Source organism: Thermobia domestica, chromosome 2, assembly GCF_964235325.1.
Source record: "Thermobia domestica chromosome 2, izTheDome1.hap1.1, whole genome shotgun sequence".
In the NCBI taxonomy this organism is placed as follows: Eukaryota; Metazoa; Arthropoda; class Insecta; order Zygentoma; family Lepismatidae; genus Thermobia; species Thermobia domestica.
The window spans coordinates 150,716,888-150,744,179 of record NC_137455.1 but is presented as its reverse complement, the minus strand read 5'-3'; the positions used below and the strand labels follow the sequence as shown (position 1 = coordinate 150,744,179).

The 27,292-nt window shown below is 32.5% G+C and overlaps 1 protein-coding gene across 4 annotated transcripts in view; it reads right to left on the bottom strand.

Moving 5' to 3' along the window:
• Positions 1 to 209: 209 nt before the first annotated feature.
• LOC145676293 (regulator of G-protein signaling 9-binding protein-like) overlaps positions 210 to 27,292 on the bottom strand; it is a 320,813-nt gene continuing 293,730 nt past the window's right edge. For all 4 annotated transcript variants that reach the window (XM_081747166.1, XM_081747167.1, XM_081747165.1 and 1 more), the window contains 4 exons: positions 24,136 to 24,212; positions 13,675 to 13,870; positions 9,405 to 9,570; positions 210 to 1,154 (listed from right to left, as the gene is read on the bottom strand). In XM_081747166.1, coding sequence (XP_081603292.1) covers positions 1,035 to 1,154; positions 9,405 to 9,570; positions 13,675 to 13,870; positions 24,136 to 24,212 — 559 coding nt within the window. In that variant the 3' untranslated portion in view covers positions 210 to 1,034. The remainder of the gene's footprint in view (positions 1,155 to 9,404; positions 9,571 to 13,674; positions 13,871 to 24,135; positions 24,213 to 27,292) is intronic.

Here is a 27,292-nt window from a genome sequence, read left to right as displayed (position 1 = left end):
ACTCGTAAGCACGATTCATATGTAGTTGTACGCACCTGCACGGGTTTCCTGCGTTATTACATATCTTTATTAGATTAATTCCTTGATGAAAACTGAAAACACGTCTTTACTTAAAAATGTAAATTCAGATTGGACAACGCGAATTCTTATTCGAAATGAATTTTCTGATAAATTCCTTCTCTTAGATAACATTCCTAACAACATGGGAAACTTTCAATTTCGTAGAATATTCTTTGAGTATTCTATGAATATAGAATATTATAACAATCATCACAACAATATCTTTTCTTAGCTTCGTAATTTATTCAACAACGTAATCAATTAAACTTCCTTAGAGTTCAAAACACAATTACTAAATTCTGAAATACCTTCGTTCTGAACGAACAATTTCTCTCAATGTAATATACTGTGAACTCTAATCTTTAGTCCTAAATTAGTTTAAAAATAATATCTTGTTTGTATTAGATGTTATTACTCCTATTACAAACACCTATAATAAAAAATTGAACAAACAACTAATGCACTGTTCATATATGTATGGAATAAGCATCAGCCCACATTATAAAAGACACTCATTTCTTCTTTTTTTTAAAAAGTTTCTTAAAAAGATTAAGATCATGTAGTACATTCTTTTAAACGAAACACTAGGGCTAAAAGAGTTTAATATCGACCGTTGTAGTAACTATTTTCCATTAATCGTATCATTATTATTATTAATAACTATTATTGTTATTATTATTAATCTAAGGATACAGAAATTGGTATTTTTATAGATGAAAGATATTATAGAAGAAAAAAGTTTAATCAGTTTATTTGTGCGTTTCAGTTGTATTTTTATTTTTTATTGTTTTAAATCATTGAGCACCTTATTTCCATTTTTAATAACTTTTCTGGAGTCATTTCGTTTCATTATTTCTTCCACAAAGTTCCCAAACGCCGCCATCTTGCTTTCATATTATTTTAATAGTTCATGGAAGCTCGTATAAAACTTTATACTTGTGTTTATCTCATATGGCAGTGTTGGAAACTGTTTGCTAGAAAATCAACGCTATCGATACACCCAAAATAACCGCAAGGATAAATATACACACTAGCGCCATCACCACCCAACATAGGCACTTCCGCTGTTGTAATGTCATTCCTGAATCCTCCACCTAGAAAACGAGAGGAAAAGTTAATTAATATAATTCCCACACATAAAATGTAATAAAATAACTAAATTCTGAGAGTCTAATTGATTTATGCAACGGAAATTAATAAAACGAGATGAAATTAGTGAAATTAACTATAGTGGAGTTAAATTATATAGATGTTTCACAGATATATTTCTTCTCTAAAAGATTTTAGTAGTTCCAAGTTTACGGAAAAGAGAGTACTAAGTAGGGATGGGCAAAACCGGTTTTTATAAACACCGAAAACCGGTTTTTATAAAAACCGAAACCCGAAAAACCGATATTTCGGTTTTTCGCCGAAACCGGTTTCGGTTTTCTCCAAAGCCGGTTCCGTTTTCACCGGTTTCCGGTTTCTGTGGAAATGGATTCGGTTTCCGGAGAACAATGAAACACCATTCTGGTCAGAAATAGAACAAATTTTGAAAAAAAACGGAATCGGTTTTGAAGAAAACCGAAACCGAACCAGGTAAAAAACCGAACCGGTTTTGGAGAAAACCTAAACCGGTTTCGGTGAAAAAACCGAAATCGGTTTTTTGAAAATTTTCAAAAACCGAAAACCGAAAAACCGGTTTTTGTGCCCACCACTAGTACTAAGAAGTTTCAATGAATAGATAGTATTGGTCAGATTAGCAATTTCACAGTATGTAGTATTCTCAAACTTATCTACATGTGTATGTATATTGAAACGTTAGTGATGATAATGCGCAATATTCTGTAAATATGACAAAAATTCAGATAGTTGGACAGTCAAAACTGTTACTTACTAATTTTTGTTCGGTTTTTGATAATTCAATAGTCACGTTATGCTCTATAAAATGTAAACTATGAACAATGTGGTGTCAACTTAGAGTACGGCACGAAATTTCTAGCTGAATTTATTTCTCATTAATGAGTTTTCTATTCTTTTTGATTCTTGGGCATTTGAGTTATATATATATATATATATATATATATATATATATATATATATATATATGTGTGTGTGTGTGTGTGTGTGTCTGTGTGCAACTGAATATATCTTGATAATGTTTTCGTATATCCAGTACATATTTTCGTCAAGTCCTATGATTTTTCTCTCAAGTTTCAAGGATTTTAAAGTTTTACATTTTTACACTATTTAAAACTTCATCTTTTAAAAGTTCTCTGTTTCTTAAAGCTTTCCATTTGTAACAACTCACCTGCTGTGAATATAGAACATAAAATAATTTTATCTACTTAAAGTATTTTTGAGTTTGCTAGTGTCCCCAGCTACTATTTACATATACGTAAATACATATTTTTAGTTTGACAATATTACCACTAACATTCTATTATATCTTCATGAACAATACTGCTTGTAGTGATTTAATATAGATCTGATTGTCCACATTTTTTCATATTCCTACCTTCAATACATATTTACTTAAAGCCTATCTAATTATATATATATATATATATATATATATATATATATATATATATATATATATATATATATATATATATATATATATATATATATATATATATATATATATATATATATGTTTTGAAATTATTCAAAAAGAAAAAATACTTGACCAGTGATGTCAACCCATGGGAAAAATCTCATTTTGTGGGATATTTTATCATTAATTAATTGGAATTTGATAAAGGGAAGTTTAGTCAAAATTGGTACATATATGGGATTTTTCACTTTAAGAGTTTTTTCTTCACTTTTCACTTTAGAGAACTTTCTCTAAAATGTAAAGAATTGATAGGTAATCCTTCTATGAATTCAATTTATGTGATGAAAACAGCTTAGTTTACACAATGAGCTCTCTCGTGTCGAAGCACACATTGACAGATTTCATCGTATGACATAAATTCCTAGTGGATCGTGAATCCGGATTTCTGGTTCTATGTCATGTTCACGGGCATGTTAGGTCACAATCTCAGTACAATCATTTTTAAAAACTGCCTGTTTGTTCCGGGGTTGTTAGTTATTGCACTGAAATCTACATCGGACATTGTCTTCATGTCACTAAAAGTGAATTGTTTTAAGAATTTGGTTTGAAATTAGATCTTCTAAACCTGAACAAAAGGATTATTTTACACATTTGGATCTAAGTACAAATATAAGGTTTGTGCTCATTAGAAATCTGTCTATTGCCAATCACGGATCTCTCTATAAAACAATATGAATTCAAATTCATTAAAAGATCAATAATCGAAGTTTATTTCTTTAATTAAATTTAAAACATTATGCTCACAACTTACTAGTTTAGAGTTTGCTATCAGGAGAATAGTAAAGTAGTTGGTTGTCTTATAGTTAAGAAAACCCTCTCGGAAAGCACCGCAAAAGTAAGATTTTTAAGGATAAACCAATACCATAATCAGAGTATGTATATATTAAAAGCCACTTGTTACTGTATGTCCAATTACTTGAATAGAAAAGCCATAAAATGGAAACATAAAAAAAGATAGAAGAAAAGGAGACAGATTTGCATGTACTGAATGGTTATTAAAATTTCTATTGTCTTGATGTTTCTGCTATTTCTTTCGAGTCCTTTTTATAAATAGAAAAATGATAGGTAAATATTCAGGAATTTATTGATAATGGGAAAATGAAAAATGTAAAATGTTTCTTGAAGAATAATATTGATTCACAAATCTATAATTATAGTCGAAAAACTTGCCTGTAATAAACTGTAGGAGAGCCCATTTAGTAAGAGAATTCATTGCTTGTATTGTGCGATTTATTCATACTTAAGATTTCATTATTGGGCATTCCATTCATGATCTATTTATTTTATTTTATCTTACGCTTCAAACACACTCCACTCATCAGAGTTCTATTAAAAAAAAACGAATTAATGTATTTAATTACAGATATTTACGTGAAAATTATATGGAATATATTTAAAACTATTTTATATTTTAGAAATTTATGTTGGTGTCAGAAGCTAATAGCCAATGAGATATTTGCACGTTTATTAGATTTTGTGGAAGATTTAATTGAATTTGTAGTATACATATTAATGTTTACGCTACCATCAACGACGTTTCTAGAACAAAGAGTTGACAAATTATAGGATTTTTAAATTTGTAGGATTTAATATTTTCTTTCCTGGTTTTCATTTTCATTGCCCCTTAAGTTGATTGAATCAATTGAATATCCTGAGGCTATATTAATTGTAGGGAATAAAGATGTTTGGGATGTTGGGATTTAAAACTATATTAATTGTTATAATTATTAAATCATAGGCGTGGTCAAAACTTTTAATACGAGTGTATAAAGATAATTAAATTAGCATTATTGATATTGATGTGTACAAGGGTAATTAAAGTTCACCTACGGTCTCACTATAACATTTTCACTTACACATTTTATCGTATTTTTTAAAGTGTATTAAAAATAAGATACAATATGATTTCAATAAATTTAAAGAATTACAGATAATAAAATTTTAGAATGAATTACAATTGAAGGGGGAAAGGAACCAAACCATTTTATTAGGGTAATAATAGCCACACTCGACACACCTCGTAGCTACATCTATGTATTAATTCTACAATATTTAATCTTTGATTTTTTCTTCTAAAAAGTTTACATAACTTTATTACTTGATAACTGAATTGATTTTCTTACAAAAAGATTTTTTTGTTATTTTAGTCATATCTATTTTCATAAAATGTATAATTATGTTTACAACACAATTGACATCGTATTATTGACTTTCAACTTCAAACAAATTTTGTGAATTTCTCAAAATTTAATACACATGTAGTTCGGCTGTTACACTTTTTAAACCAATTAAATTACGGAAATTTAGAAAAGGATAAAATTACTGAAACAACTCAATGACATTCCTTGAAGAAATTTAAAAATAAATAAAAATATTTTAATAGTTAGTTACGTCTTCTCTCAGATTTCATCTCTTATTTATTTACCTGTATACAAGACGTCACTTTTGGCTAATCCATTAGGATTACTAATATCATCTGTATATGCTTTAAAGACAAAACAATCAAAAATTTAAATCTATTACGGCAGAGTCAATCTCTTCAAGTGAGAATTTGCGGAAAGAAGCAGTAGATGGTTTTAGAAGCAGAGATGGCAGCAGTAGATTATAAGAAATTTGCCTCCTGTATTTCAAACTGCTCTCCAGATATATGAACTTCTACAGCTCTTACTTAAGTATATTAGTAACATACTTTGCAGATAATTGAAATGTTATTGAAAATTGATTGACCGAAAGCGTTGCACTAACCTCATTCTGTTGCTGAGTCTACGGTATATACTCACTTCATATCTTATAGTCCTGTATATATTCTTGAAATCGATTGAATGTAAACCTACCAAAAAGTCTAGAATTGTATCGCTCAAGAAAAATATAAATACAATGGATTGTAGTGCTATGTCTATTGAGTTGATGGAGTTTGGTCAGGAGTCCGTTGTCCCAGACATTATCGAAGGCTTATCTAGAAATACTGCTCTTGAATTTATGCTTCTTCTTTTGAGTTCTTAAATTTATGCTTCCAGTTCTTAGTGTTTCTTTCTAAATTTTAGTTCTTTTTGTTATTGTATACTTGGAGTAGTTGGTCAATTGTACTAAGTTGAGATTTGAATTCAGTGTCATTTCGTTAGATGTGTTTAGATTCATTGAAATTGTAAGCAATTTACTAAACATTTTTTCATTATCTTTGATAATATTGGAGTGAAGATAATTGGTCGATATTTATTGGAGTTTGTGATAATTTCCAAACTTTTGGTGCGAAACTTTGTACACTCATGAATAACTGAATTAGATATACCTGGCAAGCAGCGAGTAGCATCCCTTTTGACTTGAACATGCCAGCAATGTGGTATGGCATGGACTCTACAAGATACCGGAAGCGTTGGAGAGTCATACTCATCCATGATTGCTGCACAACCTCCAGTATTCCACGAAGATAAATCAGAGCAGGATCCACGGCATGCACATCCTTTTGGACAGAATCTTAGATGAAATCAATTAAATTGAGATAGGGTCTCCTTGGGGCCAGGCAACCATTATCTCATTCTTGAAGCGCTCATCTAACCAGTCAGCCACAATTCGGAAGCGATAAGTTGGATCATTGTCTTGCTGTAGATACAGATCGAATGCAGGGTGCTTGAGGCGAGCAAAGAGGTGAAAATGATCTTTCAGAAGGTTTCTGTAGCATGTGGCGGTGAAGGACGTAGTCAAATGTACCAGGGGCTCCATGACATTGCACGTAAACAATGAAAATACGAAGATATTACCACCACCGGCCTGAATTCTATCACCTGGGAAAGAGGGATCCATGGTCTCATGTGGTTGACGACGCAATCAGCCATGAGCGTATAATAACTAGTATACTGGTTCATCTGATCAGGCAACCTTTTTCCATGCTCCATGAAATGGTGGTGACGTTTTGACCATGTCAGTCGTTGTGCCTTGTGGCAAGTGTTGAGCAGATCATGAGACGCTTGCTTTTGAACTCCATGCCGAGATGCTTTTGAATGGTATGGCTATTCACAACGTCATTGTTATCCAGTACTGATCTCGTTAGTGGTCGGCTACATTTCGTCTGTCTAACCGTTCTTACCATCCAAGCTAGCCTACGGCAACGACTGTCATCAACGCATCGTACGGCATAACGGCGGTTATTTTGGGCGAATCCATATACCATGATACGTGGTCCTTGAAGAGCTCATTGTTTACATGATTTCAGAGTGGTCCATGTGTCTGCCTCCGATAATGTCTGCGATTAAATGTGCTGAGGTCTTTTTTTCATGTCCACTCTGTATTTAGTTGTTATTCATACAGCCCGTCCGAGGTCTGTCGTCCTTGCTGTTACATGCCATGCTCAGCTAATACATTTACCGAACCGACAGCGGCGCCATTTTTCCAGAAGGCAATTATCTCTAATTCAATTACTCATGAGTAGGGCCTGAAAGTTGAGGAAAAATCCCTTTTTTTACGAGTGCCTGAAGACGAGGCTTAACATAATACATTTATGTTCATTTTGGGTCATTGTAGGCCAGAAAATGATGGATTTTATTTGTCCTGTTTTGCCTTTTTCGGTGTTTTTCTCTTTATTGGTCTTTTAAAAACTTTTTATAGGTCTTAACGTCTTTTTTCTTTTTCTTCTTTCTTTTTCTTTCTTTCTTTTTTTTTTTTTGCACTTCATCTATTGACAATAAATTTACTGGCCATTAACTTCTATTAGAATCGCATTAGAACCCAACCTACCTCGTTCTGAAAAATAGCTTCTAAATTATTAAAATCACTGTAATAAAATGTAAACCACATGTTAGGACTAGGAAAGGAACAACAAATCTCTTTGCCCAGGTGAAAATTATGCCTTGAGCTGCTCCTGCAAAAGGCCAAATAAAAATTTATTTTCGCACGTCTTGCTGCTCAAGGATGCCGAATTCACGTCCGTCGGAGAAATAATTTTGTTCTTTACCTGCAATTTAAAGCATAAAATATTTAAATATTTTTATTACGTGCCAACTGATACACAGATCAATTGTAATTTCAGTATTACGGGCCAATGTGGTGTTTTGGCCTTCTTCAAAAGTGTCCGGCTTCTGATTGTCCTCCAAAAGTTTTACAATGTAGGATTTAACTTCGACTACAGAAAGAATAATGCAAATTGAACGACAAAACAAAGCGTTCCCTTGATAAAGTTTCTTTCAACAGTATATTGTATACTACCTGAAGCTTGTATTTCTTGAGCATTATATTCATTAAATATGTAATTCTAACTGTAAGTAAATTGAATCTTATTTTTACGTCCTTTTTTTTAAGTTTTTAGGTCTTTTTATTTTTAGATATTTCAAGGTCTTTTTATAGGCCATTTTTAGGCAATTTTTAGGTCTTCAACTTTCGAGCCCTACTCATGAGTATATATATTTCTCTCGATTATCTGGCATATAACCAGTGCCCAAACTGAAAGGAAATAATAGAACAAATAAAAATGTTTCTTATTACTAATAAATGCATATATTGGGTATTTTGTCTGTACCACAAATTGCATTGCTGACACCTACTGTTAGTTATAGTTAGATATCTTCAAATTACTTGTGAAACCAAACATTTAATCTATATTATGTTTCAAGAAAACTATCTTGTATTTTACACTGTACCTTCTTGGTAGGTGTTTATTGTAAAAATCTTTCTGTTATGTTTTGGAATAATTTCAGTTTTTTTAGTTGATATTAAAGTAGTTTCGTCAATATTTACTGATAATTAATGTAGAAATTTGTTTTTATAATTGTTTCCAGAAGCAAATCCTATCTTGACTGTATAATTTATGTGGTTTATATTATTTGTTTAGTATTTTGTTCTGCCGGATTTTTTTGATTTCAAGTTTGGTAATTTTGTTTAGTTGAGATACTTCATATTTTTTTCGTGATCTGTTATATTTTCATATATTCTTGTAAGGAATCTCTTGTGATGGAATCTCTTCACTAATGAGTTCTTTTCCTAGATGATATGCAGATAAATCTAAGTTTTTTTATTAGTTTTTTCCGTGTTCTTATAACCTTTTGAATTGCTTCTGTAATGTTGTACGGTGCAAATTTTATGGATTCACTATTCTAGTCGTTATTCTCTTGTATTTTCTCCAATTTGTGTTTCTGTAATCGTCAATTAAGCCGTTGTTTGTTTTTAGTCGTGTGAGTGTTTTGTAGTCATACAGCAATTGCTCCATGATTCAAAAGTATATCGTATTTGACATTGGTATCATTTGCTCTACTGAAGCATTTTTCCTGTAACAGCTTCGCTACATTGTTAAATAGAGTTGAAGCTCTGACACATTTCAGCATAAACGAACCACAAATGATTGCCATTTTGAACTAGAAAAATTCTGTGGAATTCTTTTAACTAGCTGTCATTGAACTCCGAAGCATGAACAAATACAATAAGTTATTGTTAATTTCAAATTTTTTAATTAACGACAATTGATTATAAGACACAAGGAGATGTTTGTAATAAAGTTTTAACATTTAGGTAACATTTAGGTTAAATGAAATATTAAAAAGAAAACTATTGGAATTTTTACGAAAGAATGAAAGCACTAGATAGCATGGGAGAAAGAAGAAATGAAAATCAATGTCGGTGGTGTCTCTTATAAAACATCCTTTTAAATGTGCGCGAATTTTAGCAACAAATAAGAACTCTTGTTTCAACAATTTGGCTTTAAGTTAAGAAAATATCACACTATATAATGGAGGAATATCAATAAAAAAGATTAACTTACCAACGACGATGCAACTTCAGAGTAGGCAGATTCCGATTTACTTTCCTCCGACCCCGATTCTCCGCTTGTGCTGCTGATCGGCGGAGGACATTCTTCAACGATCCACGTTTTCATGTCGACCGTGCCTTGGAGTTCGGTGACAACGTCTCGCAATTCTGTGATTTCCCTGCAATTTATATGCTTATAATATTTGGATAAATACAGTATTTAGCGCTATGTCTATAATTGTTCAGAAATAGAGAGAGCAAAACAAAGTGAGTCTAAAATAGTGGAACTTTGTAGAGGAAAAAATAAGGGGTGAAGCGCTAGAAGTTACTTAGTAATTGGTTAGAAGTTACTTAGTCATTAGTCATTAGTCATTTTCCTCAAAAACAGCAAAACATTTGACTTTCAGTTACTTACGTAATCTAATTGAGTAATTAAACAATTTCATTTGCACTTTGTTTCTAAATGAACAAAATATATATTCCAAAACATTCCAGTGCATTACTTAATCGAACTTAAAAGCATATGGACGTAGGAAAACAATATTCTATAAGACTCAAAGTGTATTTTTGTTTATATATATATAACTAATGTTTATGTGATGTTCTAAGATTATCCAACAGAATGTCATACAATGGAACAGTAAGTATAAGTAAATAAGTGAACATCATCTGAAAACAATATTGAGTTTCTATTTATATGCATGTGAATCACATCTTTCATTCTATTGGATTCAGTAGATTCTTTCTTGTAGCTTTCTAAAACAGCAAACTTGAATCTTTTATACTGATCCTTAAAATCTAATATTCAGTAACTTGTCACTAAGTGAGTGTTCCATTAGGATCAAAATTAGGTATTAAAGGCTTAGATTTAATCAACACCTCATTTATATATTTTGATCTTTATTGGTCACTTCTTCCAAGTTTCTTACCGTATATTTTCAGAAAAACAAAAAAGACATGATTTTCTTCTTGCAAAACATAGCTTTTATTTACTATTATTTCGAAAAATCTTATAAGTTTCATGAAACTCGCTCTGTACATATATTCTAGAGTGCATAAATCTTATGCTTCTTGTATTTCTAAATCCTATCAAGTCGTAAATAATATTAACTAAAGAAGGAAATCACTGGATTCTGTAAGGGGTTGTACTGAAAGTCTTAACTTCTTTGTACATATGTTGATCCACATAACTGATGAAAATACAAAATATACTGGGTGAGGAAGTTAATTCGTACCAGACCTTTATCTAACTTACTTGAGTCTCGAAACAAAGTTAAGACATATTATATCGCAAGTACCACATTTACCAGTGGTATTTAAACTTCCTGAATGAAAATGAAACGAAATTTCTATTTTTACGCCCCACGGTTACGTCCTGTGAGCTAGACGAGACCGATGTTCAATTAAACTGAATAATTATGAAAGAATTGATGAATAGAGTGTGTCCGAGCAAACGGGAGAACCTTTAGAAAATTGATGTTTAGGATATTGTTCCCCACAAACTCACATAGCCTGACATCGAATCAGAGACCTCTCGCACCAGAGATGAGTGTTCTGCAACTGAACCACCGTGCCCCAAAACTTCAAAATCAAAGTGATATGTATAGGCCAGCTGAAATTTAAACTAAAGTGTTTCAAGTCGCTGAAATGAATAGTCAGTTTTAACACAATTCAATTTCAAGATCGTACTCCATTTCCCAGGAAGAGGCAAGATTTTAGAAGTAATTAAAACAGACAGATATTAATGTTAAATTCATAGTTTTCGAGGTCGCTGAGTTTAATGGTATCAGTTTTCATGATGTTCAAGTTCACTCTTACCCCTTGGGGTGGGGGTGGGAGAGGACGACTTTTTAAAAATAATCATATCAGCTAGCTAACTAGTGACTTCTGTAATTAGAGCGAATTAAACACAGTAATTTATTCTCTGCGGATTGCTAGTTTTAAATATTACTTTGTTGTGAATCTTTTTTTTTAAAAAAAATCCAAAACTTTGCCGCCCCAAAAATTCTGCCGTTCTGTGCTCGAGCACAGAATAGGACTTACCTAAAAACGGGTCTGATAGGTACAAATACTTCCTTTTTATCTCTTCTAAAGTTGAAGAACATCAAGTTTATTAAAATAGAACATATTATGATAATTATGACATTTTTTAAAATTAAAATGTGACCAAACCAAACTAAACCAATTATTATTAATTATGTCACAGTTCATTTTATTCATTACCGCAGTCATTATATCTGATATCTTGATATATAGCGTGTCTGATAAAGGCAATGATATATTGCCGAAATTGTAAAACAGATTAGCAATAGTAAATGTTTTTTTTATTTCTATTTAAGTTCCAAAGTTAGAATGAGTATTTTTAGAATGAAATTTTAACTTCCCCTACAGATCAAAAGTAGTCTAATCAGTCTGTAAGTCGACTATTTAAAACGCAATATGGTATTTTTAAAAAACAGATTTGGAACCCATCTAAAAATAACAAATTTCATTTCCAACATGTTTCCATTGTCTTTAGAGTAACATGGAAAATAAGACATTGATGTAAAATTATTCTTCTCACAATTTATGGGCAGAGGAATCATTTTTGAAAAAGTTTTTGATTTATTGGATTGGATTTTAGCATTCCTTTCAGCTTCGAGGCTATATGAGATGCGAACCTATAATTTAAAGGTGGAACACCGTAATATGTTCTAATTTCAGGGTTTTACCATCGGCAATAAACGTCGGGTTCTCGTGTATAAAAGGTGCGCGCTACTAGCCACTACACCAGCAATCAGAGTATTTTCAGAAAGGTGTTTCAAACAAAAAGTTTCTTGCATAACTTCCGAATCTGAATATAAAATATCACCATATTTAATTTTTAATACTTTCTATAAATTCAAAATGTCATCGGTTAAGAAAGCATTTAGGATCAGTTGTATTATTAAATGTTCGAACAAAATTCGCATTTCTCAACTTTTGAAGTGATGAACAGTGGTAACCAGTATATTAAACTTATTTACCTAGCACATTTTTAATTTCAATTTGAAGGCAAAGGAGGCATTTTGGAAAGCTAATGAGTCAGTCGTTTGAAAAACCTACCTATTCATAAAACTATTTTCGGTAAAAGGGGGGTAAAGGTATGTTCCTTGCCTCGTATTTTTTGGTGTTTAAATTATTTGAGTCTTTGAATAGGAGGCTATTGAAGTCTTTTTGGTTAGATTAACTGTTTTCTTTTTGTTTAAAAACGACCAATTTTTTTGTTTCAACAAATGGACCCGTCGAGTTTGTCCTGATCATGATGAAACTAAGTCTCGACAAATAATGCTTTATGTAGCAGATATGTAACGGAGAATTAAAACTTAAAATTGAAATGAACAAGGTTTTCAATCAGGGGCGTCACTTGGGGAGGGCAGGGTGCAATTTCGCTCTGAGTTTGAGAAACATATGCTTTTTTAATAAATTGTGTACTGATATCCTAATAAAACATGAAAGTCTTATGTCAGTGGATATTCTTACCTCTTCCCCCTGGCAAATCCTGTAATGACACTAGTGTTTTGAATTTATACATGCTTTTATTAAGTATGAAATTACAAAACATGACTCAAAAAATTGACAAAATTATATCTAGTATAATAGATATTAGTCAATATCGTCTAAAGTTGGAAAAATCCGTTTTTTTATTTTCAATTTATTCCTCTATCACAATCAGAAGTGATAGACATCAACTACTACTTCCCGTTTCCACACATTAATCAGGGGCGGATCCAGGACGGACTCTGGGGAGACGGGAGGTACTTAGAGTTGCTTTAGTTAAGAAAAGTAAGAAAAACCCGGTCTTTGCAGCACTAGTGCTTGTGCCGCTAGGGGTGGCAAACGACCCTTCGCTTCCCTGGAACCGTCTATGATATTACTCTCCATAGAACAAAAACAATAACAGATAGCGAGTAATTTTTTTTCGATATGGATTCAGCGTACGAGAAACAGATTCTACTGTATCTTCGATCTCATTCCTCTATTACAACCATAAGTTAAAGATCTACTACTTTCAGTAGAGTATTGAATTCGCATAGTTTGGAAGTCTATCGTAATTTCATACTGAGAAACTGAACTCATTTCTTGACTTTCAGTGAAATTTCGGACAACATTAGTATTTTGTTGTGAAAAACTGAAACAAAGATTTCCTTTCGTATGAGTCAGTATAACGACACAAAAATATCTCAATGCATAAGAAAACTAAATTTAATTTGATATGCATAAAATAACATTGTTTTCTTTAAATTTAAATCATCAGCACTTACTTTTGTAGCTGGCTAACTTCTGCGTTCTCTAGAGCGAGCCTGTCAGCCAGAGGAACGTCTAGTACTTCTGGATGTCCCGTCGAAGGTTTATGGGCTGTTCCCCCGAACTCATGGAGTCCTGTGTTGATGAACCCTGTTGGTGCTGTGTGCAAGGCAAAAAGGCGCTGCAAACCTAGCGTCCGTCGCATCTCGCCCTCTGTTAATTAAGCCAATAAAAGATAAGAAGACGAATTAGATACAAGCAATGCTGCTTCATTTGTTCTTAAAAGAAGGTTTCTCATATGCTGTACATACAAGTGCTTTGTTTAATAAAGTAAATTGCTCATTAAAGAAAACAACTTTTATTTTAAATGTTATTACAGTGATTTTAATATTTTAAACCCATTTTTCAAAAAGAAAAATTAATACTCAAATTCATGATAAAGGTATATGTAGTACTTAAAATATGCATATGATATCAATTATATTGTATTTATTATTATTATTAAAATAATAATAATAATAATAATAATAATAATAATAATAATAATAATAATAATAATAATAATAATAATAATAATAATAATAATAATAATGTATCTTTATGTATACACAAAAACATTAGCGAACAGCATTTATTAAGTGCTACTAATGGTGACATGATTACTTCTATATTATAAATTGTGTTGATATAAAAATAACATCAGGAGTCATTCTACCATATATCCGACTAAGTAATAATCTATTCTAATATCATGAAATACCAATCAATACATTTCATATATGTTGAATGTGTTTTACGCACAGTAATATAAACAACCCTTTTTATGCAGGTTCTAGTAGTTGAAGTCCATAGCATTCATAAAATTTATCTCATGAATTTGTACAAAAGTTGAACACTCTTACAAGACTAAAGCTTAATAATAGGTTTTATCAAGTATTAGAAATTCTCCAACTTTCGTAAGTTTGATAAGTAAGAAAACCACATCAAAATGAATTTAGGGAACTTTATGAGAAAGCGTTCATATCTTTTTCTTCCATAAAAACAGTACCTTAAAATCTAGGATAATTTACACAAATTGTTTTCCTAATTTCGCTACCTTTGGCCTCAGGCGTGATAATTAATAGCATCACAAAACTTAAGAAAAACTAAATTAAAAAAATAAATTTCACTTTTACTGAAAATTACCAACAAGTTAAACATTTTAAATACATTTGTTTTCAACACCTCACAACAATTACAACATAACCTCCTGAACTTTTTCGTCTGCAAAATCTCGGACAATGACGTCTATGTCAATGTCTTGAACAATGTCGAACTCAGTCGACATCATGTTTCCCCTCCATTACCACTTTAAAAGTGTAACATATATAAAATCCAATAACATTCATTGCCTGGAGAAAGTCCACAAAGAACATAACCCGCTTTAAACAATACCAACTCCCTCTCCACTCTTTCTTCTAAAGCTACATACCATGTCTCTATTTATTGATACAACCCCCTAGTACTATGAAACTCTCTTCTCCCATACTGAAATGGAAAAAAGATTATGTAATTGACGCTACTTTAAGAGAATATAAACCAAGAAGGTCAGTAGAAAACACGTTACTATTTGAGCCAAACATGAAACAATCGCGAGAAGGAATACGTTTTTCTTCTGATATTGAGGTCATTTTTGCTGTCGAGCACTGGCTTATTTTATCAATATGACACTTTCTACAAAGAATAACTATGGACTTTGGCATACTACTTTCCATAGTCAAAGGACTAATAACATGTGTCAGTCTCCAAGTTTTAGCTCCACTATCTGTATAAGTTAGAGATGCAAGGGCTCGGAAAAAAAACCGGCTTTTTTGGAAAAAAACTCGGTTTTTTCTGCTTTGCTTTTTTGCTTGGGAAATTTTGGGCTTTTTTCAAAATACTGCTTTAAATTGATAAAACAGATTTTGTATCGCTTCTCCATAACACAAAAAATAATTTAATTAGTGGTTGATGCTGATAATAATATAAAATATCGAAAAAAAACTATGAATTTCGAAAAAATATTTCAAACAATTTTTCTTCAACATATTTACATTATGAATTCCACAGGATTAACCAATGTATATAATAAGAATTTTTTAACTTCCTATATACAAAAGTAAGCAGAGTTGGCAAGAACCGTGGTTGTTTTAGAAAATGCCAAAAACCCGTTTTTGGGGGGATGTTTAAACTAGGCTTTTTTGGTTTAAACCAGGCTTTTTGACTTAGATTTTTTGCTTTATGTATTTATATTACATATTCACAGAAATAAGTTTGTTTCGCCTTGATGTTATTATGCAACAGGGGAGTTATGCCGGAAGAACTCCCATAAGCTTAAAGAAGTGCGGTCAGTAAATTTCTTAAGTTGAGAATCTCCCGCCCTAGTCATTGGGAAAATCCCGTCATTACTTGAAATGTAAGACAATAACGGGAAAATCCTGTTATTGCTTTGCATGTAAAATTTAAAGGTCAACGTACCATAATCAGTACGCTAAAACTGAGGTATTAAATTACAAATTTAGTACCGGTACGTAGATATCATTGAAAGTCCAATCCAAGCTAATGTTGGAAGCTACGTAGGTAATCGATAAATTTTGCCAATTTCTATCAATATATTTAAGCAATATTGGCTTCTTTATAAAACAACACGCATTTAGGCATGCAGAAATATACAATTTGGTTTGTTTCTTATATTTAGGCTTAACATCCTTACGAAATACCGAGGTTATCAAGGAGAAGACTTTCGCTTAAACTGACATCCGAACCGCTACTTGGGTTACGCATGAAAGAAGGTTTGTGGTTCGACCGAGAATTGAACATGGGACACCTTGATTAAAAGGTGAAAGGGAAATTAAACTATTGCAGTAGTTTGATATCTGGAAACGTCACCATGAAGTTCACACGATTCGCATTTTTCATTCTTTTTATTTTTGTGGTTTAAACCAGTTATTAAAAAAAAAGAAGTTGGTGTAAACCAGCCAACCCTAAAAGTAAACACTTCTTTTTAAAGAATACACAAATAACTAGCAAAATAGTATGTAGTATTTTTACTTCAAATTATTCCATACCCTCTTTTTGAAACAAAATAAAATTAAAATAAAACATAAGAGAAAAACTTAGATTTATATGATACACTTAAAGGCTGCACATCTAGAGCTTTTGGTTCTGTATATTCTTGAAATTCTACAGTTCAAGTTTTATAGAACCACCATCACAGTTTACCCAATCCTCAAGTTTTCTGAATTTTTAACAAGAGGGATTCAACATATCATTACGGAACTTCCCCCTTCCCCCCCAAAAAATAGACTACGGAATATATTTTAAGTTAAGCTAAATACAACTGCACAACAAACATAACTGAGTGATTAGCTTTTGCGCTTCTATCGGGAAGTCCGGGATTCAACCAGCATTCGACCATTCTGACAAAGCTTTTCTTCATTCCATCTGTGAATGTAGAAATAGTGCGTGTACTGTGAGTTGGGCGACTTCCTTTTTTATTGTTTTTAAATCGTTATTATTACTAATTACCAGCAGTGACGGTTTTGCGAAGGTTAGGGGGGCGGTCTTTTGGACTGAAGCCCGTTCCCCAAAGTTACGGAATGTCTGCAACAAACTAAATATCTATTATTTATGCCTTTACTCATAAACTTTAAGCTCCCGTCAAATAAAAATTACGAATGTTTAAAAAAACTAAACATTAGTAAGAAACCCTTCCCAAAATACTTTTCTAAATCCGCCACTGATTCTCAGTATAAAATGATTTTTAAAGTTGTATCCGGAAGATTATTGCTAAACATATAAACGAAACGAAATATTAGTTATGCCTGTACTCATAAACTTCAAGCACTTCCCAAATAAAATTAGGACTTTTTAGGAAACGAAACAATCAGAAAAACCCCTCCTAAGGTACTTTTCTAAATCCGCTACTGATTATTTGTATAAATTGGTATTCAAGGTTGTGTCCGGAAAATTACTGCTAAATCACTTCACAGCTACAGTATAACAGAAATGTGGAAGTACGGTTTGACGGATATATTGAAAAACGTACACTTTGACGGATAAATAGAAAAACGGGCAAGTTTAACTTTTGCGCTAGAAGCTGGAGTACTAAGGTCTTAGAAATGAAACACGGATGACAAACTAGAGAAGAAAAAAGATGTCGATAACTCAAAAGTTAAAATAAAGTTAAATAGCCTCTAAAATTACCCTCAAATACTACATTCTTCATGTTAGCTTTAATTCGTAAAACATGTGCTCCATCCATCTTGATGGTGAATTTCAGAGCGAAATATCACATTCAGGTCATGGAATTCTTATCTAACTATAGAATATACTATAAGAAAGCTATTTAGATAGAAAAATCATGAAGTTGAAAAAAGCCAAAATTTCCAAAATTCTCGTTTTTTTCCAAAAAAGCCGGCTTTTTATGTGAAAAAAACCATCGATTCAAAAAAGCCGGCTTTTTTGCATCTCTAGTATAAGTCATTGATCGTCCCATGTATTGCATAAATATATATTTCGTTAACAACCATATACTGTGACGTTAGGTGTTTCCTCTGAAGATATCTGCAAAGTGTATTTTATTCTTAGGGAAAAGATATTTTCGAACGGCTTTCTTAAAACTTATTGAGCCGATTTTGTTCATATTTTATAAACAAGCCTATAATGTGGCGTAAGTAATTTCTTCTGAAAATATTCACAAGGGGTAGTATATTCCTAGTTTTTTTTAAAAATAATTCTCAAAAATACTTAGGCGATATTTTTTATAATTTATAAATAAACACTGAAACAATTAATAAGAAATAGTTTGGTCTTGGGGTAAATTTTCTTTGAAGTTTGATTAAAATGTTTATTATAATTCTGTCAAATTTCATAAATAATTGTTTTAGTAACAACTGCAGCATTACATGATTAAATTTAAGCAATCAGTACAGGGAAGTTTAGTGCTATGGTATGCAACTTTCATTTTATTTCCTTTTAAAAATGAAATTTAATAGATTTCACAGTTATTATTATTTTTTAATTTTTTTTATTTATTATACAAAAGAGATGCTATAGAATTTAGACCAGTGCTGGAAGATTTATACAAGATATCAACATTTGTTCTCAATATATTATACCATTAGAATCAAAACATATTTTTACTAACACAAGTCCTTTAAAAAAATAAGAGGAAAAGAAAGAAAAGAAAAAAGAGTAACATAAATACCATACTATTCAGAAATTGGAAATCCAAATTTCCTACAATTTATTTTGATAATATCCTGATTTCTCACACTTAATATACGACATTAATAGGGAAATCGGTCTTCCAGATTTCCCACACTTAATATTTCTAAATTATAAAGAGAACTGGTCCTCCAAGTTCCCTAAGACTGACAGGTATAACATGTGGATAGTAGAAGATGGAAAATGTTATCCCAACGAGCAATAGCTCACTTTAAGGACTAAGTGTTTCTTTTTGCTATTTTTTTATGTAGTTATGTGTCAGTATCCACTGTCTTCATTTATCATTTTTATGGCTACTAGATTATTCAGCAAATTTATTCCAAAAATGTTTTTTGATTTCTTTTTTAAATAAAGGTAGGCCTATTGCTTTTGTGTCCTTTATATCTTTTGGCAGACTATTATAAGTTTGAGTAATGTTATGCTTAACGTTATTTATACCATACTTTGTTGTATTAAGATTATCAATATCAATATCATTCTTTTTTCTAGTATTATAATTATGTACCTCTTTCCTCTTTATTAAAAGTAGATTACTATGTATATTATTTGAAAGTACATTATGGACATATATACAGGATTGAATTTTAATTAATAAATCGAATGGCAGTATACTTGATTCCATAAATAAACTTTTACTTGGATAGTCCATAGGTCGACCACGCATTGCTCTAATGGCTTTATTTTGTAATATTATGAGTGGTTGTATTTTTTATTTATTAGCATGTCCCCAAATAATACACAAATATATCAAATGACTTTGTATATATGCATTGCATACCGTTCTTTTTAAGTTCGTCATTTGCAGTAAATATTTTTAAATAGTAGAATTATAATGCTTACTTAATATAATCAATATATTACCATTTTATAATTACTAAATTAATAAGAGTAGTAAGAAACTGTACACTTATTTTGTCCAGGTTAAGGAAAAAACAGTTTTATGTTTAGTGCAAAAGAAATTGTGGCTAAAGAAAATCTTGAAAGATTGATACAGAAAAATTAATTGTTCCATTTTCCTACTAAAATGCTGAAGTACTTACGACATAATTAATAAGAATTTTAGTCTCTCGACATTTTATATGCATAGTGGATTAGTAAACATTTGTGAATTATTACTATTAATAATATTAGAGTAGAAAGTTAGAATAAGGGAATATAATGAGAATTAAGGATGTCGAGTAGTTCATAATTTTAAAGAACTTGTGCTTCCCCTAACATATCTATGAGTTCTCCAAATTCTGCGATTGGCTGCAAGTTTGAATAGGATAATGTCATGACTCATATTTATGTTATTTCGAATTATTCTGGAAAATATCTCCAGTGAGTCAAGAGAAGTCGTATTCCAAAATCGATTAAATTGTGATATCACACATCCACAAGAGTCGATTTGTATTCGTCTAGTGCTACTGAATTTGGCAGCATTTCTGACGCCACTTCTTTCACATTCTATGTTATTTATGAAGTGTGTTGGTGGAAAATGGAAGGAGAAAACTTGTAAAGAATATTCCTCTTATTTCGCAAGATATGGCCAATAGTAGACATCATGTTGGTTCCCCAATTTGATTTCAATTTGCTCTTTTATTTTATTCCTCCTCATGACGGAGCATGGAAGTGGCACTGGAATTTTAAGGTGTTTCACGGAGACACTTCGCTTCTGACATGTATACATGACTAAAGTACTAGGTATACAATAATTGCAAATTTGGAGCGAAGCGATCGACCCTTATTAATTATTCATAGATTTTTTTAGTGTTTCAATTATTTTCGTGAACGAATACGACATACAAATAGTTGAATTTGGAATATCAGTGAAAAGCATAATGACTTTCAAAAATAGTGCTCGCAGAACAAAACAAAGAGCTTCGCCTTATTTCTAATGCTAAAAATTCTGTTTTCCATTGTTAACAAGGAGAGTTCGCGAGTGCCAAATGCTTTTCCAATGTTAAGTTTATGGGCATCCCCTTTCTCGGTAATTATTCCTCAATGGTATGCCTGATCGGGACATGCATCTCCTTAGAACATTCAGCGCGCTCTCTCACTATGTCAAATTTGATTAAAAATGGTTCAGGCATCTGAATTTCCAGGTATTATCGAAAGTTCGAATCTTATCGAAGTTTCGAGTATTATCGAAAGTTCGAATATTATCGAAGTTTTGGGTGTTTGAAAGTTCTAGTGCTATCGAAATTTCAGGTAAAATTTCTGGTATTCTCGAAACTTCGGGTATTATCGAAATTTCGAGCATTATCCAAATTTTCAGTATTACTGACATATCGGTTATTGTCGAACCATTACGAAACTTCATTCGTGGAATATTGAAAAGTTTTCGAATGTGACCAAATTTTGTCAAACATGATTTCCTTTTAGGCCCGCCTCTTATGCGCGAAGCTAATGGGGACAAAAAAATGTGCATGCCTGACTAACATTCGAATCAAGGATCCCTAGCTTCGGAGTACAGCAAACTAACCCCCTTTGCCAGCAAACTCGGCATGAAATCTTAAATGCTGGTGACAATGAGGAAATTAATAATATGTCAAGTATAAAGGGAAAAAAGTGTTTATTAATGCTTGATATTTTACCTGTAGTTTGAAAGTTTTAAAATTTATCAATGTCGCCCCATAGGAGAGGAAGTGGATGCTAGATGTTAACATGGATTTCCAAGAAATTGGATGGTTCAGATTCAACCTTATAGCCATCGAGCTGTCCATTCTGACTCATTTTTTTGTCCTTTTTAGCTCACCCTATAAGAAGGGACGGACTAACGTAACGGCTCGCGCCGTGTACGTGTGTGTCTGTGCCATGCAAAGAGGACCAGACAGAGCGATGCGTCATTGCACACACTCTAACATTGTAAGTTAGGTAATGCCACAGACAACAGAAAAGACACGGTAAAAGTTGTCAGTCGCATTATTTTAAAATGGTGGCCAAAAGAAAATGGAGTTAACGGTATAGTGACGGAATATAATCGCGCTAATATTCTAAACTGGTGAACGGAATCGAGAGATTCTTTGCGCGATTACTGACCTTTCACCTACATACTACAAGCTTATAATTTCATGGAGGACGCGGGTTCAGCGAGCGCCAAAAGGACTGTTTGAGAACGGCAAAAATGAGGGTTCTTATGCGAATCTTCTTACTGGAGGGGGAATGGATCCGATTACTGTGGTACTTGATCATAGGCATTTCAAGATGGAGGCAAAACGAAAATTTTGCCCATAGAAAGGCGCGCTAAAAATAATAAGGCGGTCTCAATTCCCGATTTCTCATCGTTACGTATTACTGCAATACGTGAACATAGAAATTTCAAAATGGCAGCAGACAAGAAAATGGAGGGCAACAAGGTGGTGGTAAGAAAAAAAATGCGAACACTGGTGGAAGGGCAAGTGTAGGTTGTTCTTTCCTCACATGCAGTAACTATTTGATGAAAAGAGATCTTTAGTAATGTAATGAAATTTAGTTTTCTGTTATACCATCGCAGTAATGATGCTCGAAGTTTAGACATTACACAAAATTTTGATGATCTAAAATGCTCGAAGGGCTTCGAGTGCCGGATAATAAATTTTCAAAACAGAAGTTTGATAAGTCTTCAACCTTATCGAACTTCCTTAGCTCTACCTATATCAGAAGCTGTCTCCGTCCAGAATTTTACTTTGAATCCTCGGAACTCTATGCAAAATCTTCCCTTTTCTGCCTGTCGTGTAGTTAGCGCAATCGGTAAACTGCCAGTTTGTAGAATAATGGTGTCTTGGATTCCAATACTGTTCGAGTGATGCATGTTTTCTCTCTCTCTCTCCCTTCCCTGATAGACTACTTAAGCCTTGTAGGTAAAAAAACATTGGTCTTAAAGACATATGGGAAGAAACTCTTCTTTCAAATCATTTTAAGGACGCAACTTTTAAAAGGAACACCCTGCATATACGTAATACATATTATGTACATATATAAAGATAACTAAGAAAGTCCTGTCGTGTTTTGTGGATGTCTGTGTTCAATTGCGTTGAATTTGAATGGATATAAGGCGAAGGTCAGTTGTTGGTGTGAGTATATCCAACATACTACCTGGTTGTGGCAGTTCAGTTGCAGCGTGAACTTCCGTAAGGACAGAGTAAACATGGGATCTCCACAGAGCGTCATAAGGGCATATATGCTGTACGAGTTCAAAATGGAGTCAAACGTCACTGCATCGGTGCAGAAGATATGTTAAGCCTTTGGTGAGGGTGTCGTGACTACGTGGACAGTGTAGCGGTGGTTTAACAAGTTTAAGGACGGTGACGAAACACTCAAAGACCCAGTACGTGCCGGAAGACCAACACATGTACAAGATGAAGATCTTCAGGCAGCAATTGGGGCAAACAGTAGCCAGACATGTGAGGAACTAGGACTACAATTCAGTGTGAGTATAGAAACCATTCGGCAGCAGCCCCATCAACTTAGGAAGCACTACAATTTGGGTCAATGGATCCCACATGATTTGATTCCGGGCCAGAAGGCAACGCGAGCAGACATCTGTGTTTCTTTGCTGTCTCGTCTGAGGATGGAGTCATTTCTGGACAGGAAGTTGACATGCGATGAGAAGTGGGTCCTGTACAAAGCTCCACGGCGCCGTCATCATTGAATAGCAATTCAATTTTATTTATTTACTAAACTCAATTTTAAATCTTTAAGATAATTTTTAAACTCAATTTTATTTATTTATTTATTTTCTGAACAGTACGTAGTATTTTTAATGAGTTATAGCCGAAAATTTTGAATAATTTTTAAACTCAATTCTTTATTTATTTATTTTCTGAACAACACATTGCATTGTTAATGAGTTATACCCCATAATTATGATTAATTTTTAAACTCAATTTTATTTATTTATTGCTTTATTGTAATATTGTTCAAAGTAATGTGTATATATAAATTGATAGATGCCATTAAGCTGAAAAATGACTTTTCTTATGAATAAATTCTAGTCCGTACTTTTCGAGAAAATGGAGAAAAATGAATTTTATTACACTAAAAACTATATCGTTCGTTCTCATTAATTCTTAGGTTATATTCTATTGGAATAGTTTGTTTATTATTTATAAACTATAATCTATATCTAACAAAATAACACTGTTAACTAGCAGATTGTATCTGTAACTCTTTGACCTCTAACAGTGACCTACAAATTACTTGTAATAAGTAAATATGTAGCATTTTTATGTTCTTACGTCAACAACAAAAGGTTTCAGAAATATCCTTACCTAGAACGCAAACGCAGCAATAAAAGAGGTAGAAAATCTTCTCCATCTCCAGTCGCTCGTTATCACTTAGTTTTTGGCTGGAAAAACACGAATAACTGAGATTAAAATTTTTATAGCCATTAGCTATTTTTATAGCATGTAACTATAAAATTTACAAACTGATAATATCAAAATATAAAATTTTCACTTGCAAAACACTAACTTTTCTTCATTCTTGTTAGGAGTAGTTTTAAATCTAATCTTAAAAATAACACTTAGATCTAAAATTCTGTTTTGTATTTCCGTTTGTAACCAATGGAAACGAACAAGTATTTGAAATTCTTGAAAATTAAAATAAATCTAGTGGAATTTCAGTGATGTGCAACTTTAATAACAGCAACTAACAATTCCACTTCTTCGCTCAATTCTTTCAGCCTTCTACAAGCACCAACTGTAATAGACACCTTAATTTCATCCATTCTAACAAGATCCACCTGATCCAAAATTTCGTGTGTGTCTGATCCAAATAACGGTTCTTATTCTCAAAAATTTCCGAACAAGTGTTATAAACACTTGGGAAAGGATTTCCATTATAAAAATCTACACCATCTGTCTCAAGAACTGCAAAATGCGTCTTAATCGGAAAATATACAATCTCCAAATTATTATATAGCAGAAAACAGAAACTGCCATCTATCAGATTTTTCCTACAACACTTATAGATATCAACGAGGTGTTTCTTAAAAATTCCTTTAATATATCTAACCGATTTACAATTATGACATTCAGTAAGTACTCGAACGTAGATGTACTTGTGTTTATCGTTAACCAAGAAAGCATATAATTTAAATGTGGCATTTCCAATGCTAGCTAAATAACAAAATTAACTCTTTGTCTCTGGTTTTCCTTACTTCGTGCTTATTTAATGTAAGAAACTGTCCTATTAATTGGGATAATTTGTTTTCATAATCTTCGGCTTTTCTCGCGCCTTCAAATTCTAGCAATTTGAATTTGAGTTCCTTTAAATCATGGTTGTAAATAATTTTTCCTAATTGATTCTATTTCCTGTAAAGAATATGAAGAAAGAGCATTCGCAACATTAAGTGTTTTTCTACTCACTTCCTGTTTTTTTTTTGCAATCAATCCAGTTTCTTCAACAGTAACATCAGCAGAAATACAGAAGATAGTATTCGAGTTAGAAAAACATGTTTTTTTTTCCTGCTTAATATAACACTTTTGTAAAATAGACACACTTCCCTTGGTGGTCCGGTATTACTTCTACATAATTCACAGATAACAAATTAAAACTAAACAGAAATAAAATGTAAGAAATTAATTTTCCTTGCCTTTCTCTTTTTATCGGGCAATTTTACCCGCATACCTGTGAGCTTTACTGCGTTCAAATTTCCCCAATACGCAAAATACAAAACACAAGGCTTCACATTCAGTCATTTGGTGGAAACAATAAAATAAAATAAAATAAAATAAAATTTCTAGTTGTATGCCCCATGGTTATGCCCTTTAGGCTAAACGGGACGGATGATTAATAAAAGTGAATGATCATGAAATAATTGGTGGAATGAGAATTTGATAGGAAACAGGAGAATTCCGAGAAAACCAACGGATATGAGCTCTGGGTATCACTGACCCACCGTAGTCCTAAGTCAGTGGAATATTTCATTCGTGGTTGAATTGATGCGTGAGCAAACATGCCTAGAGCTAGGGACGAGGTTATTGATTGTGCTGCTAATGGTGAGACATTATCTGACATTGCTAGAGATTTTAGTTGTGAACCTAGAAATGTGAGAAAGTGTCTGAATCATAGAAAGCAGAGAAGCAGAGAAAGGGCTAGGTTAAAACCTAATACTAAAAAATAGCATACAACATCAGAGGCCCAAGATCGAACTCTTGTTTAAGTGCAAGACTATCTTTTGCGTTGTCCATCTATCTTGCAAGACAAAATAATGGAATTTGCATGTTCACACGAATCAGTACGACAACGCCTTGTTGCAACTAAATTCCATTACTCATGTACAGTCATGAGAACTATTCTAACGGATCACCACAAAGAAAGGCGTCTAAAATGTGATCAGAAGAACGTGGGTTTCCATAAATCTACTGGAATTTCATGTAGCGTGATGAAAATGTATTCTCTGATCAGCAAGGGGTAACGATATTATACAGGTCGCGTGGCATACGATGTATTTCACATGCCATCCACACCAAACATTCTGGACAAGTTTCGACACATTTTTGCGGATATATAAAAGCTACAAGGCCTTACTCTGAATAACTTCAACCCTAAACAATAGATGTTATTTTCTTATGATCTAAATAAGGAAATTTCGAAGTTCGTGGAAACTTGCCCTCTTTTATGCGCTTATCGTTTTCCGGTTTCAACCGCAACCACTGGATATGATTTGGATGGTCTAAAGAAGAGGGCCACTTTGAATTCAAGCGTCTGCCCTAAAAGAGCGTAATTGTAGGGTCTTACGTGAGTTTATAGGCCGGGCTAAATGTCAAACTTTCTACCAACATTACTGTTATTGTAACTTCACTAGCCATCCGACAGCATGAATTGCCGCGTCAGTTTATCTTCCCCCTCCACAGCCTGTCAGCTGCCGATTACTTCTCCGTCTGTGGAAAGTGATTTAATTGTTCTAATGATTTGTGCAAATAGGTAGAGAAAGGTAATTTTACTAAATCTTGATATCTTTCGCACTGCGAAGTAACGAATGTTAATAGAAAGAATAACATGTTAAGAGGCAAGAGATGTTTAGATTTTAAGTAACATGCTATTTTCTTTCTTTCTTTTCTTAAGGTTGTCACGAAGCGTCTGTGACTTCATTCAATCAAATGCTGTTGTTCAGTAGAATTTAAAGGAATACGTATCAGAGCGATGAGAATACACAGGTGACCATTTCTATTTATTGATTTAGAGGCCAAGTGAGTAAGAGAGTAAATCTTTAATAATTGGAGAAAATAACAATTTGAGACTTATTCGTACAGTACTGATAGTAATCACTGGTGAATCATGTTTAGAGTAAGCATCTGTTGTACGACCTAATAGTGCAGAATAAATTGTCAAACAGGACATCGACCATAAAACTTGTAATCCCTATGGAAGTAATTATATTTAAAAACACACACACAAGAATAGCAACGGGGTAAAGATTTA